We start from the raw sequence: 14,736 nt of genomic DNA, 5'->3' as shown, positions 1-14,736 counted from the left end.
AGGGTCTGTGACAGAAAAAGTGCCACACACTTCTAAGTACTACAGATTCCAGGTAGTGTTTCTCTCAACTGTGCTCAATTATAACAAACCCTGAAGTGCCTCAAAGTAGCATCTGTGGACCACCTGCTTTGGAATCACCTGCAGTGTGCCTCAAAGATACAGACTCACCGGACCCACGTCCCAGAAGTACCCAGTCACAACCTCTGCTGTTGGGCCCAGGAATCTGCATTCCGAACAAACTTACTAATCCCAGGTGAACTGTAGTTACAGGTAAGTTTCAGAACTACAGCTATATAGCCCTGAGTCTGACTCATCTACAGGTGTGTACCATGAGGCACCTGGCAAATGTGCTTAGCCCCCACGGGAAGGACTGCTTGGTTCAAAGGTTATGTATCCTCACACTGCTACCCAAAAGTTCAGCAGTTCGAATCCACCAGCCACCCCTTGGAAATCCTATAAGGCAGTTTTACGCCGCCGTATAAGGTTGCGGTAAGTCAGGATTGCCTCCATAGCAGTGGTTTTTCCTTTTTTTTTTTTAATGTACTAGTGTGAGGATACACACCTGTCTGTATCTGGTCTCCTGAGAATGAAGACAGTGTTAGAGCTGGAACAAAGAGGAAATGACAGACTGAAGCTAACACCATGTGCTATTTTTAGATTGGTAAGTCCACCAAAGGAACGAGGAAAAATTCTGATAAGGCCAGAGATTTCTGAAATGCTCCACCACCACAAATTCCCTTAACTCAGAGAAATATGAGCACCGAGGTGGCTTATATGTCCCACAAAGATACTCAAATGGTGCCAGAATGTTGTTAATAGCTCATTTTGGGGTAGGCACACTATCAGGGTCCTCTCCCAGAATGTTGGTAACAGCACATTTTGGGGTAGGCACACTATCAGGGTCCTCTCAGCACCTGGATTTTTACATCTAAGCGTACACTGCAAGAATGGCCTGTTACAGCTCAGACATTTCTAAGGAGTCCTATTTCATAATGTTTAACAGCTTACTAGCTAAAGGCTGAGGCTGGGTCTCATTCAAAGACTGTCTAGATTCCCTAGTCCTCCGGGCCCTGCCTTCTCGTCCTTGTAACAGATCTGGTTCTGATCTCCAGTCTCCTCTACTGAATAACAAGAGTTTTCAACGGAGGCCAAAACAACCAATCATAATACACCATAAGCTCCTTTTTAGTAGTCATATTATTTGATGTATTTTAAAAGTCTACTTTTATAGATTATAAATTCCTTTCAAGACCCAATTATGTTCTGCTTTGAATTTTTTGTCGGTACATGTGTTTTCATTAATGGAAGCATGCTGAATTACTCAGTAAGTCTGAATTTTTGGTAGGTTAGTATGGATTTATTTTTTCTTGCCCACTCCCACAAGCCTACCCTGAGAGACCTGAGTACCCCCAGAGTCCACTGGTACATTAAGGAAAAAAAAAAAAAAAAAACCCACTGCCATTGAGACAATCCTGACTTACAGCAACCTTCTATGTAGCAGAGTAGAACTGCCTTATAGGATTTCCAAGGAGCGGCTGGTGGATTCGAACTGCTGAACTTTTGGTTAGCAGCTGAACTCTTAACCACTGTGCCACCAGGGCTCCATATGTGTGCCACATAAAATTTTTCAAAATTCCTATTCTTCCCACCAAACATGCACACACTTCATTTAATAAATACTCTGTAGAAACAGTAATTTGTGGCAGATGCCTGCTTTTTCCATTTCAAACAGTTATAAAGGCCCCTGCCTTGTAGCAGCACGCACTGTCAATGGGAAACGAGCTTCCCAAAAAACCTGAGAGGCAGAAAGTGTTGGTGGGCAACCATATACGTCAACGGTCATGAAAGGTTTTTAAATACATAGTCAAAATTGTGTGTTACTCAAAATTTCTTTCTTTTTTGAACCCAAAATGATTAAGCATGGCTACTGTGTTGAAAAGTCATATACTTGAATTAATTACATGGGAACCACCACCTCTAACTGAAAATTCAAGTTTTAAATAAACCACAGGTTCTTAGAAGGAGCCCCTACTCATGTCAGCACCAAAGAGAGGGTCTGGGTCAAATGCAGGCATAATTACTGATTACACGATTTGTACTGAGAATTTCTGACCCAGTACTTCCAACATGCACACAGCTCTTCACGGGGACACGACGCATTTAAAGGTTACTAAACAGTGGGCTCAAACATCATGGCTATCCTGGAGACAGATGAAATAAAGAAAAACTGTGAACAGGGAAATGATTACAGAGAATATGGAACTAAATTATAAACAAAAACTATAATTTTTTGACAAGCTGAAACCAAACCCATTGCCATTGAGTCAAGTCTAATTCATAGTGACCCCACAAGACAGAGCAGAACTGCCCCCTAGGGTTTCCAAGGAGTGGCTGGTGGATTTGAACTGCTAACCTTTTGGTCAGCAGCTGTGGTTCTCAACCACTAAGCTCCTAGACAAGTTGCAGTAGCCAGTAAATTTGGGGGCCTTTTCATTATAGCAGCATTACACACATCTTCCCACAAACATCTTCAGGTATATCCTCTTCAAATGAAGCAGGAAAAAATTAAAATCCAATTACTCCAGCAAAATCCTAATCTTAAATTCCATATAACCTCATTTCCTGCATTAACGTGCAGTTGATTTATGTAACCTTTCAACGTTAGTCCATCAAAATTACAAACTAAAGACAATTGCAGAGGCCCTAAATAACCACATTCCAGTGATTCTCTGTAACAGATGAAAAGCTGGCTCACATAAGCACCGTCACATGCTCCCTGCCCTCAGCTGGCAAACCCACAACGCTCACTTGACATTGGTCACATTACATCCCCGTCTGTACAGCTGCCTCGCCTCTGCACCAATACTGAACAAGCTTCTCATGTGGGTGGTCAAAAAATACCAGGAAAATCAATTTGGGGAAGGAAAGCTGAAAGAATACCATGTGTAGTGAATCAAAAGTTTGACTGACTTGGAAAAGTCCCTTAAAATACACAGGAGTACAATTTTTTCCCCTAAAAGTTTTTTTTTTTTTTTTAATCATTTGCTCTATCTGTAAAATAGAAAGAGACCTGGTGGCACAGTAGTTAAGTGTTCAGCTGCTAACAAGAATGTCTGTGGTTCAAACCCACCAGCTGCACTAAAGGAGAAAGACATGGTGATCTGCTCCCAAAAGATTACAGTATATAGGAAACCCTGTGGAACAGGTCTACTCTGTCCTATAGGGTCTCTATGAGTTGGAACTGACTTGAAAGCAAGGGTTTTTCTTTTCTTTATCTGTAAAGTAAGTTCTTCAGGTCACTGTTTCAAATACTCAACACAACCAGAATGATCCTGACCTTTTAAAAAGATTAAAGCAAGGAGGGAAAACACGTGGGGGCTGACATGATTTATTTCCATCAAAATACATCATCCTTGGACTCTTTAGCTACACACCTTTCAAAAGCCCACCAAGGCTCCACACTCCGAGCCTTGCTCCTCTTTCAAAACAGAATTTCCCCAGAGGTGCTGCAAGTTATGGAAGTTTCTCAAAAATACAAGTAGATTTCTCCAAATGAGAAGCACGACACCCTAGCCCTGCCCTGGAATGACCACGCATGCATCATACCCAGGACCTGGTGCTCCTGAGACGCGCTTCCCTTCACGAAGCAGCAAGCACCTTGGGGACAAGGACCGCCTTTTAAATTCCCCTCAAAGAATAATATTCCACTGTACAGATATGCCACGTTGTTTTTCCATTTACCAATTGATCAACATTCCCTAACTTTTTATTTTGGAAAAAAAAAAAATTCAGACGTTATAGAAAAACTGAAAGAATCGTTAAATGTACCTTACGGACCGCATACTAAGGCAGCTGTCTTGTAAGAGAGCGTGTTTCTTTTTAATGTCCAGATTTAATCATGGATCAAAACAATGCAGATTCAACCTAGGTAGTTTCTACAGGGCCGTCCGCTCATTCTCATAGAAACCTGAATCACCTGTCTGTCAAGTACTGGGGAGCACTCACTTCTACGTCTGAGTGCACGGATCCAAAACCTGGCTCCCCCGCTCACTTGCTGTGGGACCCTGGGTGAGTCAAGCCCTCTAAGCCTCTGCTTGCTATAAAATGGGGCATTATGTATCCGTACTATCGAATTATAATATCAACACGATAAACTGTTGCGAGGCTTAAATAAGATAATGGTGTTGAACACGGAGTATACTAAGTGGCACGGGATAATCACTCATGTCACACTTCTGTCATGCCACCTAGTGTCTAAGAGACGGAGAAGGACCGAGCTAACAGCACTGTGCCATTGCTGCTGGTGTGTGTCGATGGCACCCGAGGCCTCAAGATGAATACTCTGACCCAACCACACTTATGCCGTCCCATCACAGGATGCACAGAAATCCACTCCATCCTGGTGGGCTGGTTACAGTGCAGACTAAGTAATCAGACCCGGAATTAAACCCCTGGCTTGACCACTCGCTAGCTATGTGACAATGATCTCACTCTTTGCCTGTTTCCCCATCTATAAAATGGACATAAAGATTCACGTGAAGTGCGAATGAAATCAAGTGTGTAAAACATGTGCCATGCTGCAGGAAAACAGTTAAGAATTCAATACATCAGGCAAGTGTTACTCTCATTGTCACTGTAAGGCTTCTCTCTGCTGTGTGGCTGGGAGAGCCTCCCAAAGTTTCCATAAAGCTTGGGATCTGATTCAAAGGTCAGGTTTTGAATACTGGCTCAGTCACCTACTAACTGTGTAACTTTAGGCACGTTGCTTAACCTCTCAAGCCTCAGTTTCCTCATCTGTAAAATGGGCACAATAACGCAACAATCAAGGTGTTATGTAGACTAATAATAAAGCACGCAGCACAGTGCCTGGTACTCTGTGAGCCCGCAGTAAATGTTATCTAGGGCCAGGTAACAACATAGTTACTTAGTACAAAAAACGAGGAGTCACCTCTGATGCACTTAGTACAAAAAACGAGGAGTCACCTCTGATGCCTCTCTCCCTACTACGCACATAGAATCCAAGAGCAATTCCTGCCCATCCTACCTCGGTAAATGATCCCAAATCCATCTACTTCACTCCATGTTCACTGCCTCCATTCTAAGTCCAAGTCTCTCTCTCTCTCACCTGGCCAGTTTTAACAGACTCCTACCTGGTATCCCTGCTGTCATCATTTTCCATACAAATGTACAACGGACGCTGGCAAACTTTTCTGTAAAGGGTCAAATAGAATTATTTTAAGGTCTGTCAATTCTGCTACCGTATTTGAAGGCACCCACAGTAAAAACATTTAACAAAACAGGGATGGGAAAGGCTGTGTTCCAATAAAACTAATGGAGTTCGGAAGGCACATTTCATGTAATATTAGCTTGTTATGAAATACTCTTGTGATTCTTTTTCCCACTTAACAACATAAGAACCGCTCTCAGCTTGTGGGCCCTACAAAAACAGGAAGTAAAACAGATTTGGCCCGGGCCCACCGGCTAGTTTCCCTACCGGCTCTACACTTAGCCAAACTCTTAGGAACAGTTCGACCCTATAAAGGCTTCCTACAATACACAAAACACTTGACTCTTTATCCCACCTTACATATTCTGACCCCTGCCTAACAATCCTCTTTCCAGTTATCTTAAAACCGAGAGCAGCAAAAACTGGGACCTCCCTTCTCTTCCTGGCCCCAGGTACTTTGCACTTGCTGATTCCCCAGTTCGGAATCCCTCCGGTCCCAACTCAAAAGCCCCCTCCATAGTGGCCAGTCCTTCATTTAAATCCATCAATTCCTGTACATCACTCTATGTTGGCTGCTTCCCAGCACCTATCACAACCAGTTGTTACTGCTTTTCCACTTACTTGTTCCCTTGTTTCTCACTAGAAAGCAGCTGCATGAGAGCAGAGGACACTCTGTCTTGTTCTGCCTATTAAGAGCAGCCTTCGGGTTTTGGCGACCCTCGGGGGCTGGCACAGGGCAGCCTTCGGGTTTTGGCGACCCTCGGGGGCTGGCACAGGGCACCCGTCGGGGTTGGGCGACCCGCGGGGGCTGGCACTGGGCAGCCGTCGGGGTTGGGCGACCGGCGGGGGCTGGCACAGGGCAGCTGTCGGGGTTTGCCACCCGCAGGAGCTGGCACAGGGCAGCCGTCGGGGTTGGGCGGCCCTCGGGGGCTGGCACAGGGCAGTCGTCGGGGTTGGGCGGCCCTCGGGGGCTGGCACTGGGCAGCCATCGGAGTTGGGCGACCCTCGGGGGCTGGCACAGGGCAGCCGTCGGGGTTGGGCGACCCGCAGGGGCTGGCACTGGGCAGCCGTCGGAGTTGGGCGACCCTCGGGGGCTGGCACTGGGCAGCCGTCGGGGTTGGGCGGCCCTCGGGGGCTGGCACAGGGCAGCCGTTGGGGTTGGGCGACCCGCAGGGGCTGGCACTGGGCAGCCGTCGGAGTTGGGCGACCCTCGGGGGCTGGCACTGGGCAGCCGTCGGAGTTGGGCGACCCTCGGGGGCTGGCACTGGGCAGCCGTCGGGGTTGGGCGGCCCTCGGGGGCTGGCACTGGGCAGCCGTCGGAGTTGGGCGACCCTCGGGGGCTGGCACTGGGCAGCCGTCGGGGTTGGGCGACCCTCGGGGGCTGGCACTGGGCAGCCGTCGGGGTTGGGCGACCCTCGGGGGCTGGCACTGGGCAGCCGTCGGGGTTGGGCGGCCCTCGGGGGCTGGCGCAGCGCTTGCTGCCCGGTGGGCAGGGCCGGGCCGGCGGGGCGCGCGCCGGCTCACCTGGTCGGCGCCGAAGGGCGTGATGTTGGCCTTGACGGTGCCCACGCCCAGGCCCACCAGCACCAGCCCCGCGAAGGTGGCGGCGGCGCAGCGGCGCTCGGGGCTGTCGTGGCAGGCGGCGCTGGCGTTGCGGACGGGCGCCGAGCAGTTCTCCAGCAGCGCGGCCCGCAGGGGCCCGCAGAGCGCGGCGCGCGTGGAGGGCGCGGCCACCAGCGGGAAGGCCAGCATGCCCAGCAGATAGAGCGCCAGGCTGAGCACGATGGCGCCCGCCTTGCCGAGCAGCGCGTCGGCCAGCCAGCCGCCGAACGGCGACACCAGGTAGGTGACGCCCATGAAGAGCAGCAGCGCCTGGCTGGCCTGCGCGCCCTCCCAGGAGAACGGCGCGCCGTTCAGGAACAGCACCAGGTTGGCCGTGACGCCGTAGAAGGCCGCGCGCTCCAGCAGCTCCGTCAGCAGCACGGCGCCGCACGCCGCGCGCCGGCCCGCGAACGCCGACGACGCCCGCCGCGCGCCGTGGCTCCCCGAGCCCAGCAGCGGCGTCCGCTCGCCGGAGCCCGCCATCTTCGCCGCCGCCGGCCGGGCCTCCGCGAGCCCACAGCCACCGCCCTTCTCGCGAGACCTCTCGGGCGTCCTCCCAGTGGGCGGGCTCGCCGTCGCTCAGCCGGTCGGGAACTTCCGGTTCCGCCCCGGAAGCCTGGAGAGGCCGCGGCGCTGCTTCCGGAGGGGGCGGAAGTGAGGCCGCGGCCGTGACGTCCCCTCGGTGGGTGTTTTTCAAACGAAGTCGGAGCCTGATACCCCGCTATTGCAAGCCCTTACGGGCTGCCAGTGGACCCCTAGGACCCTGACGCCTGCAACGGCCTCGAAGCTCTGCCTGCCCTCCAGGCTGATTTCTCGGGGCTGGCCCCCTTCCCGCTGTGCCCCAGGATGTCCTAGGTCAAGGTTTATCAACCTCAGCACTAGTGACATGTTGGGCCCCATAGTTGTTTGTGGTGGGGACTGTCTTGTGCGTTGTAGGACGTTTGGCAGCATCACTGTCCCGACCCGCTAGGTGCCAGTACCACCTCCTCTGCCCCAGCCCCACTTGTGGCAGCCATAAATGTCTCCAGGAATACTAGATGTCCCCTGCGGACAAAACCGTCCCCTTTTGAGAACCACTGTCCTAGGACAAGCCAAGTTGGAGACCCTTTCAGACCTTCACAGAGCACCCGCAGTCACAAAGCTGGTATGTCACCCTCTGTCAGCTCCAGACTCAAATGTGGCCTCCTTAGGGAGACACTTCTTGACCACAGCATCAAGAGTAGGTCCCGCCTGATCACATCCCCTGGTTTTGGTTACCCTACAGCACCTGTTAAATTTTTATGTTTATTTTTTGTATCCCCCCTGGTTCTGTGTGTTCCCTGGTCCATGGACACAGGGTTCTTAGGTGTCTCATTCCTTGTCATGTCCCCAGTGCCTGGGATGGTGCCTGGCATGTGCTAAAGTGGAGTGTCTCCCCAAAGTGGACACCACCGCAATCCAAGGATTCCATTAGTTCAAATGAGTAAGACCCTTTCCCATTACTTGCTCCATCCTTACCTCCAGCTAAGACCAGGAGGGAACCATTACCTAGGGAAGCGGGGCTTGCCCTGAAGTCCTCTGATAAGGTCAGTCCTGCCAATAAGATTTGAAGTAGCGTGATTATCTTAAAAAAAAAAAAAAAAGTCTGACTATGGACTGATGCCTGACATGGTGCTACGTAAATTAATATGTGATAATTTTCTAATGAGAGGATAATTGAGTGCCAGAACTCAACCTTCCCCACCCTGTCTTTTAATGCTAATCGTTTTTCAGTTTTCAGTCCAAATGTCACTTCTCTGATCCTCCCAGTTTACATCAGTCCCCCTTTTATGTGTGGTTAGAGCTCCACATAATTTGTTCTAAAGCAGCCATTAGAGTTTATAATTACTTATTTTGTGAAAATGATTGATCAGTGTCTGTCCCCCAACCATTACCACCACTAAGTCTGAAAGCTGGGAGGATTGAGATCTTGTTGGTTTGCCCACTACAGCATTCCCACAGCCTGGCACAGCACCTGCCTATGATAAATGCGTTTGGAATTAGTGGAATGAATAAGCATGTGTTGAGTTGTAAATGGTGTTAGGAAAAACATCTCACATTCACCTTTTTTTTGGCGGGGGGCAGGGGAGGTCCCTGTGATGTCGTAGAGCGTGTATTAAAATCCTGAGTTCACTAATGGAAAAAGCAAACTTCTGAAGATTCCTGACCAGGGTCACAAAAACCAGGTAACAAGACTTGTAACTAATTCCTGGTCTAGTGCTTCTTCCACACTCCAGGTGGTGGATGAGACAGAACTTTCAAGTTTATACTCTAACACCAATGGAACTAACACACTCAGGCAAAGTCCATAATAAAGTTAGCATTAAACATGGCATGAAAGCAAAGCCATTTGACTTGAGTCAGCCATGATGACTTGGTGTGCAAACACTGCCCAATACGGATGTGACATTTTGGATGATACCAAACTAACCCGATTGGATCATCATATTTGGAAATAAAGCTAAGTAAAAAATAAAAGGGCCGGGGGGTGGAAGGCAGTCAAAGAGTTTAGGATGTATACTGACGAATACTGAGTAGTTGTTCCTGGTCCCCACGAGGTCTGCTGTACAGTGGGACCTTTGATAAGTTCAGGTTGCAAAAGAAATCTAGCATGCAGAGATCTTTTGTTGCAGTGTTTTAAAAAGACTAAGAGCACATATTGTGTGATTCCATTTATGTGAAATGTCCAGAATAGGCAAATATATAGAACCAGAAAGATTAGCGGTTGTCTAGGGTTGGTGGAAGGAGTCCCTGGGTGGCACAGATGGTTAAACACTGGGCTACTAACCCAAAGGCTGGTGGTTCAAACCACCCAGAGGCGCCTCTGAAGTAAGGCTTGGCGGCCTGTTTCTGAAAGGTCACAGCCTTGAAAACCCTACGGGGCAGCTCTACTCTGCACAGATAAGCTCGCCATGAGTCGAAAGCAACTTGACAACACTAACAACAGGGTTACTGGGTGGGGGAATGGAGAGTAACTGCTTAGTGGGTATTGAGTTTCTTTTTGGGATGATGAAAATGTTCTAAAATTGATTGTGGTGATGGTTGCACAGCTCTACAAATATACAAAAAACCATTGAGTCGTAGACTTTACTGGGTGAATGGTATGGTATGTGAGTTACATCTCAGTAAATACACTACCAGAAAAATGAACCAACAATGAAAAATTGGGAGGCTTCATGTATATAAATTCAGATGCTTTTTTGCTCTTGAAAAAATTGTAAACTCTGACACCACTGACCTTGTAGTTGTTACACCAGTGGCCCCATGTACCATGCCTTCTGGTATCCTGCCTTTATGGAGTCTCCTTCAAAGGTAACAGCCCACAGCACTGGACTTGTGACCTACTTTGATCAGTAGAATGTGGCAGAAGTGACCCCGGGCCAGGCCCGGGCCTAAGCCTCTTGGGATCCCTAAGCCGCTATGTAAGAAATTCACCTACCTTGCTGGAGGGATCACATGGAGAGGCTATGTGTGGAAGGAGCGTCTGAGACTACAGAGAGGAGGCCCATGTTGTCCAGGCATCCCAGCATCCAGCCACACGCACGGCCACCAGTAAGACCAACAGAAACACTGAGCCTCAGTCCAGATTGCAGAATCATCAACTGATAAAATGCTTGTTGTTTTGAGCCACTAAGCGCTAGGGCAACTTGCTCCTCAGCCACAGATAACTGAAACACGGTCGTATCCCCCTTGGCCACAGTCTGCTGACGCTAGGCAGCAACCAGTTTCTTTAGATGGGCACACGTTCTAGCTTACCTCAGTCTTCACTACTTCCTGTTACCTTGTTTTTTTAATAGTAGGGAAATAATTATATATGTACTGCCCAGTACAGTAGCCACTAGCCGTGTGTGGCTATTTAAATTTAAATTAAAATTTAAATTTAAATTAGTTAAATAAAATGATAAACTCAGTTTCTCCGTCGCGCTAGCCATGTTTCAAAACATGATAGCTACTTATGACTAGTAGCTACCATTTTGGGCAGCACAGGATCGATCACTTCCATCGTTACAGAAAGTTCTCTTAGACACCCCTGCTCTGTGGTCATTTATGAGCATGACTGTTTATACATTAGCATGACCCTCTTTCTACCTGTAAAAATGGCTTGGCCGAGGCATCTGACCTCCTCTAACTTCACAAGGAAGAAAGAGAACCAAGATCAACTGCCCAAGGCTGATTCCTACCAGCTGGAGGTCAGACATGCCTCCTCTCTGCCATCTTCACCAATTTTGACAACAACTGTCTCTCCCACAGCACTTTCTCCTTCTCTGCTGGGTTTGGTAATTCATTATTAAAAGGGATACAGTTCTTTGGTCAGGACAGCCTCTTCCCAGCTATGCTGGCAGGCATGCCTCTCTCTGGCCCCTTGGCCTCTGCCCTGCTCACACAAGTGTTACAAAGCTCTTTTAGCTCTGCTGATAAGTGCCCCGAGGTACCTAACTCTGCCTGTAAGCGTTCACCTGAAGGGACTCAGCTCTAGCTATGTGGGTTGGCAGGCCTAGCTCCACCAAGTGCCTAGAGGCACCCTACTCCCCAGCCTCCTGCTCAATGGTAGCCCACCACGCAGTTTCCTCCTGCCGCCATTTCTTTGCTACTACTTCCCGCCAACTCTCTGTGCAGCCTGTGATGTCCCATGCTGCCTGTAGTCACTGGCCCAGGGGTGGACATGTGACCTGAGCTGAGTCAGACTGAGGGAAAGGGTACTTGTTCCATGGCTGCAAGAGAGGTACACTCTTCTCCATTGGGCGCGCATTGGGAAGACTGCAGTCCTCATTGCCCTGGCAGCTAGTTTATGACCATGAGGTGTACCAACTTAGGATGAAACTAACTTTGTGGATGACACAGGGAGAATCAGGGAGAAGTTAGTAAAAGATAATCTTTATAGTTCAAGCCACTGCATTGGGTTTTCTGTTGTGGTTTTTAGATGCTCTTGTGTCAATTCTGACTCATAGTGACCCTGTGTAGAACAGAACAAAATGTTGCATCGTCTTGCACCATCCTCATAATCATTGCTATGTTTTACCCATTGTTGCAAAAGAAGGTCCCAAAAGCTTTATCCATGTCATTAAGGTCAACTGTACTTTGAGGAAGCAGCTCTTCCCCAGTCGTATTTTGAGTGCCTTCCAACCTGAGGGGCTCATCTTCTAGCACCATATCAGACAATGTTCTGCTGCTATTCATGAGGTTTTCACTGGCTAATCTTTTTTTTTATTTTGGAGGTAGATTGCCAGGTCCTTCTTCCTATTGTGTTTTAGTCTGGAGCTTCACTGAAACCTGTCCATAATGAGTGATCGATGCCTTAGTTGTCTAGGGGTGCTATAACAGAAATACCACAAGTGGATGGCTTTTAGAAACAGAAGTTTATTCTCTCACAGTCTAGGAGGTTAGAAGCCCAAATTCAGGGTGCCAGCTCCAGGGGAAGGCTTTCTTTCTCTGTCAGCTCTGGAGGAAGGTCCTTGTCATCAGTCTTCCCCTAGACTAGGAGCTTCTCAGTGCAGGGACCCCAGGTCCAAAGGATATGCCCTGTTCCTGGCACTACTTTCTTGGTGGTATGAAATCGCCGTCTCTCTGCTTGCTTCTCTCTTTTATACCTCAAGAGGTTGGCTTAAATTGTACATTAATCTTGTAGAGTGAGTCTAAAAAAATGCAGCGAATCCCACCTCATTAACATCATGGAGATAAGATTTATAACAGATAGGATAATCATATCAGATGACAAAATGGTGGACAATCACATAATACTGGGAATCATGATGACCCAAGTTGATAGATATTTTTTGGGGGTACAATTCAATCCATGACAGTGGTCCTGCTGGTGTTTGAAATACTGGTAGCATAGCTTCCAGCATCACAGCAACATGCAAGACACCACAGACAAGTGGTGGGTTTTCTTACTTGTAGCCAAAAGCCCCCTGTCATCACTGTCCTAGTTTCCTACACTGCTGTAATAAATTACCATAAACTGGGTGGCTTAAAAACAACAGAAATTTATTCTCTCAGTTCTAGAAACCAGAAGTCTGAAATCAAGGTACTGGCAGGGCCTTGCTCCCTCAGAAGGCTTTAGGGAAGATGGTTTTCCTTGCTTCTCCCTAAGTGTTTGCCAGCAATTCTTGGTGTTCCTAGGTTTGTAGCTGCATCGACCAGGTCTGCACCCCGATCTTCCCCCTGTCTCTTCACACACCCTTCATGTAAGGACACCAGTCCCTGGATTTAACCCCCCACCCAGTCCAGTATGACCTCATCTTAACTAATTTTGTTCACAAAGTCCCTGTGTCCAAACAAGATCACATGCACAGATACTGGAGGTTAGGACTTCACTTTCTGGGGGACACAGTTGAACCCACACAATGATTCTGTCAAAAAGTAGGAAATAAAAGAATGGCTTTTTCTGTACACCTGGCCCCATTCACACTTTGTGTTACCGCCTGATCCCTGTCATCATCGATCTTGCAACCGCTGTGCGAACCCCAATGATTGTATAGCTAAAAAGTCAATGTCCGTCAACTCTTACCACCTTGTTGAGTATACTGGCAATACATCCCTGTACCCAAAAGTCATGCAACTAAAGTAAGTAAATGGCCTGACTCATTTAGCAGGGGACCAGGGAAGAGATCACATTGTCTTATAGGGCATATTTGTAGATAGTCTCTTCACCTCCAGTGCCCTCTGGAAAAGAGAGATGCCTGTGGACTGAAATCGGAAATGTACCCTGCTCCCTGAAACACATAGCCCTTCTTTACCACTGTGTCCCCGTGCCTTGTCCATGCAGAGCTCAGAGCAGACACTATTTGTGTGACCAGGCTAGGAAGCTGTCAGAGACTGAGGCCATTCAGGGGTGTTACGGGTTGAATTGTGTTCCCCCCAAAAGATATATTGAAGTCCTAACCCCTGTGCCTGTGACTGTGACCTTGTATGGGGAAATGGGATCTTGCTTTGGAGATATTATCAGTTAAGTCATACCAGAGTAGGGTGGGTCCTAGTTCTGATTCCTTCTGAGTATTATGTCTATGGACAGACACAGACATGAACTGTCATGGATTGAATTATGTTCCCCCCAAAATGTGTGTATCAACTTGGTTAGGCCATGACTCCCAGTATTCTGTGGTGGTCCTCCATTTTGTGATTGTAATTTTATGTTAAAAGGTTGAGTTGGGATTTTAACACCCTTACCAGGTTACCTCCCTGACCCAGTATAAAGGGAGTTTCCCTGGGGTGTGGCCTGTACCACCTTTTACCTCTCAAGAGGTGAAACGAAAGGGAGGCAAACAGAGCTGGGGACCTCATACCACCAAGAAAGCAACACCAGGAGCAGAGCATGCCCTTTGGACCTGGGGTCCCTGCACCTGAGAAGCTCCTCGACCAGGGGAAGTTTGAGGACAAGGACCTTCCTTCAGAGTCGACAGAGAAAGCCTTCCTGTGGAGCCGACACCCTGAATTTGGACTTGTCACCTACTAGACTGTGAGAGAATAAATTTCTCTTTGTTAAAGCCATCCACGTGTGGTATTTGTGTTACAGCAGCACTAGGTGACTAAGACATGAACAGAGTCACACAGGGAGAAGGTACCCTGTAAAGATGCAGCTACGAGCAGCGAAGGAACACCAAGGACTGCCAGCAGCCACCAGAAACCAGGAGAGAGGAATTTGCATGGCCGAGACCCTGATCTGGATTTCTAGGCTCCGTAACTGTGAGGCCTTTCTTTAGAGCTGCCTGCTTTGTGGGGTGCTGTTATGGCAGATCTGGGACACCAAGGAGCCATTGACACTCTCTCTGGCTTTTTTCATGACATTTCTGCTGCTTGTTTCACATCTGTGTCGTTCTCCCCTTGCTGCCAGACGGCTGCCCCTCCTTACTCAGTTTCGCTTCCTCAAAGCATTGGTTTGCACATAGCCA

At 48.3% G+C, this 14,736-nt stretch overlaps 1 protein-coding gene across 3 annotated transcripts in view; it reads right to left on the bottom strand.

Annotated features, from left to right (window-relative positions):
* SLC15A4 (solute carrier family 15 member 4) overlaps window positions 1–7,312 on the bottom strand; it is a 38,525-nt gene extending 31,213 nt beyond the window's left edge. For all 3 annotated transcript variants that reach the window (XR_010318543.1, XR_010318542.1, XM_064272045.1), the window contains exon 1: window positions 6,752–7,312. Coding sequence is in view for 1 of the 3 variants with exons in the window: in XM_064272045.1 (XP_064128115.1) it covers window positions 6,752–7,312 (561 nt within the window). In the remaining 2 variants the exon portion in view is untranslated. The remainder of the gene's footprint in view (window positions 1–6,751) is intronic.
* Between the last annotated feature and the right edge of the window lie 7,424 nt (window positions 7,313–14,736).

The sequence above is a fragment of the Loxodonta africana genome, chromosome 19 (assembly GCF_030014295.1).
Source record: "Loxodonta africana isolate mLoxAfr1 chromosome 19, mLoxAfr1.hap2, whole genome shotgun sequence".
Taxonomy (NCBI): Eukaryota; Metazoa; Chordata; class Mammalia; order Proboscidea; family Elephantidae; genus Loxodonta; species Loxodonta africana.
Note: the sequence above shows the minus strand (reverse complement) of the source record. Positions and strands in the feature narration are given on the sequence as shown.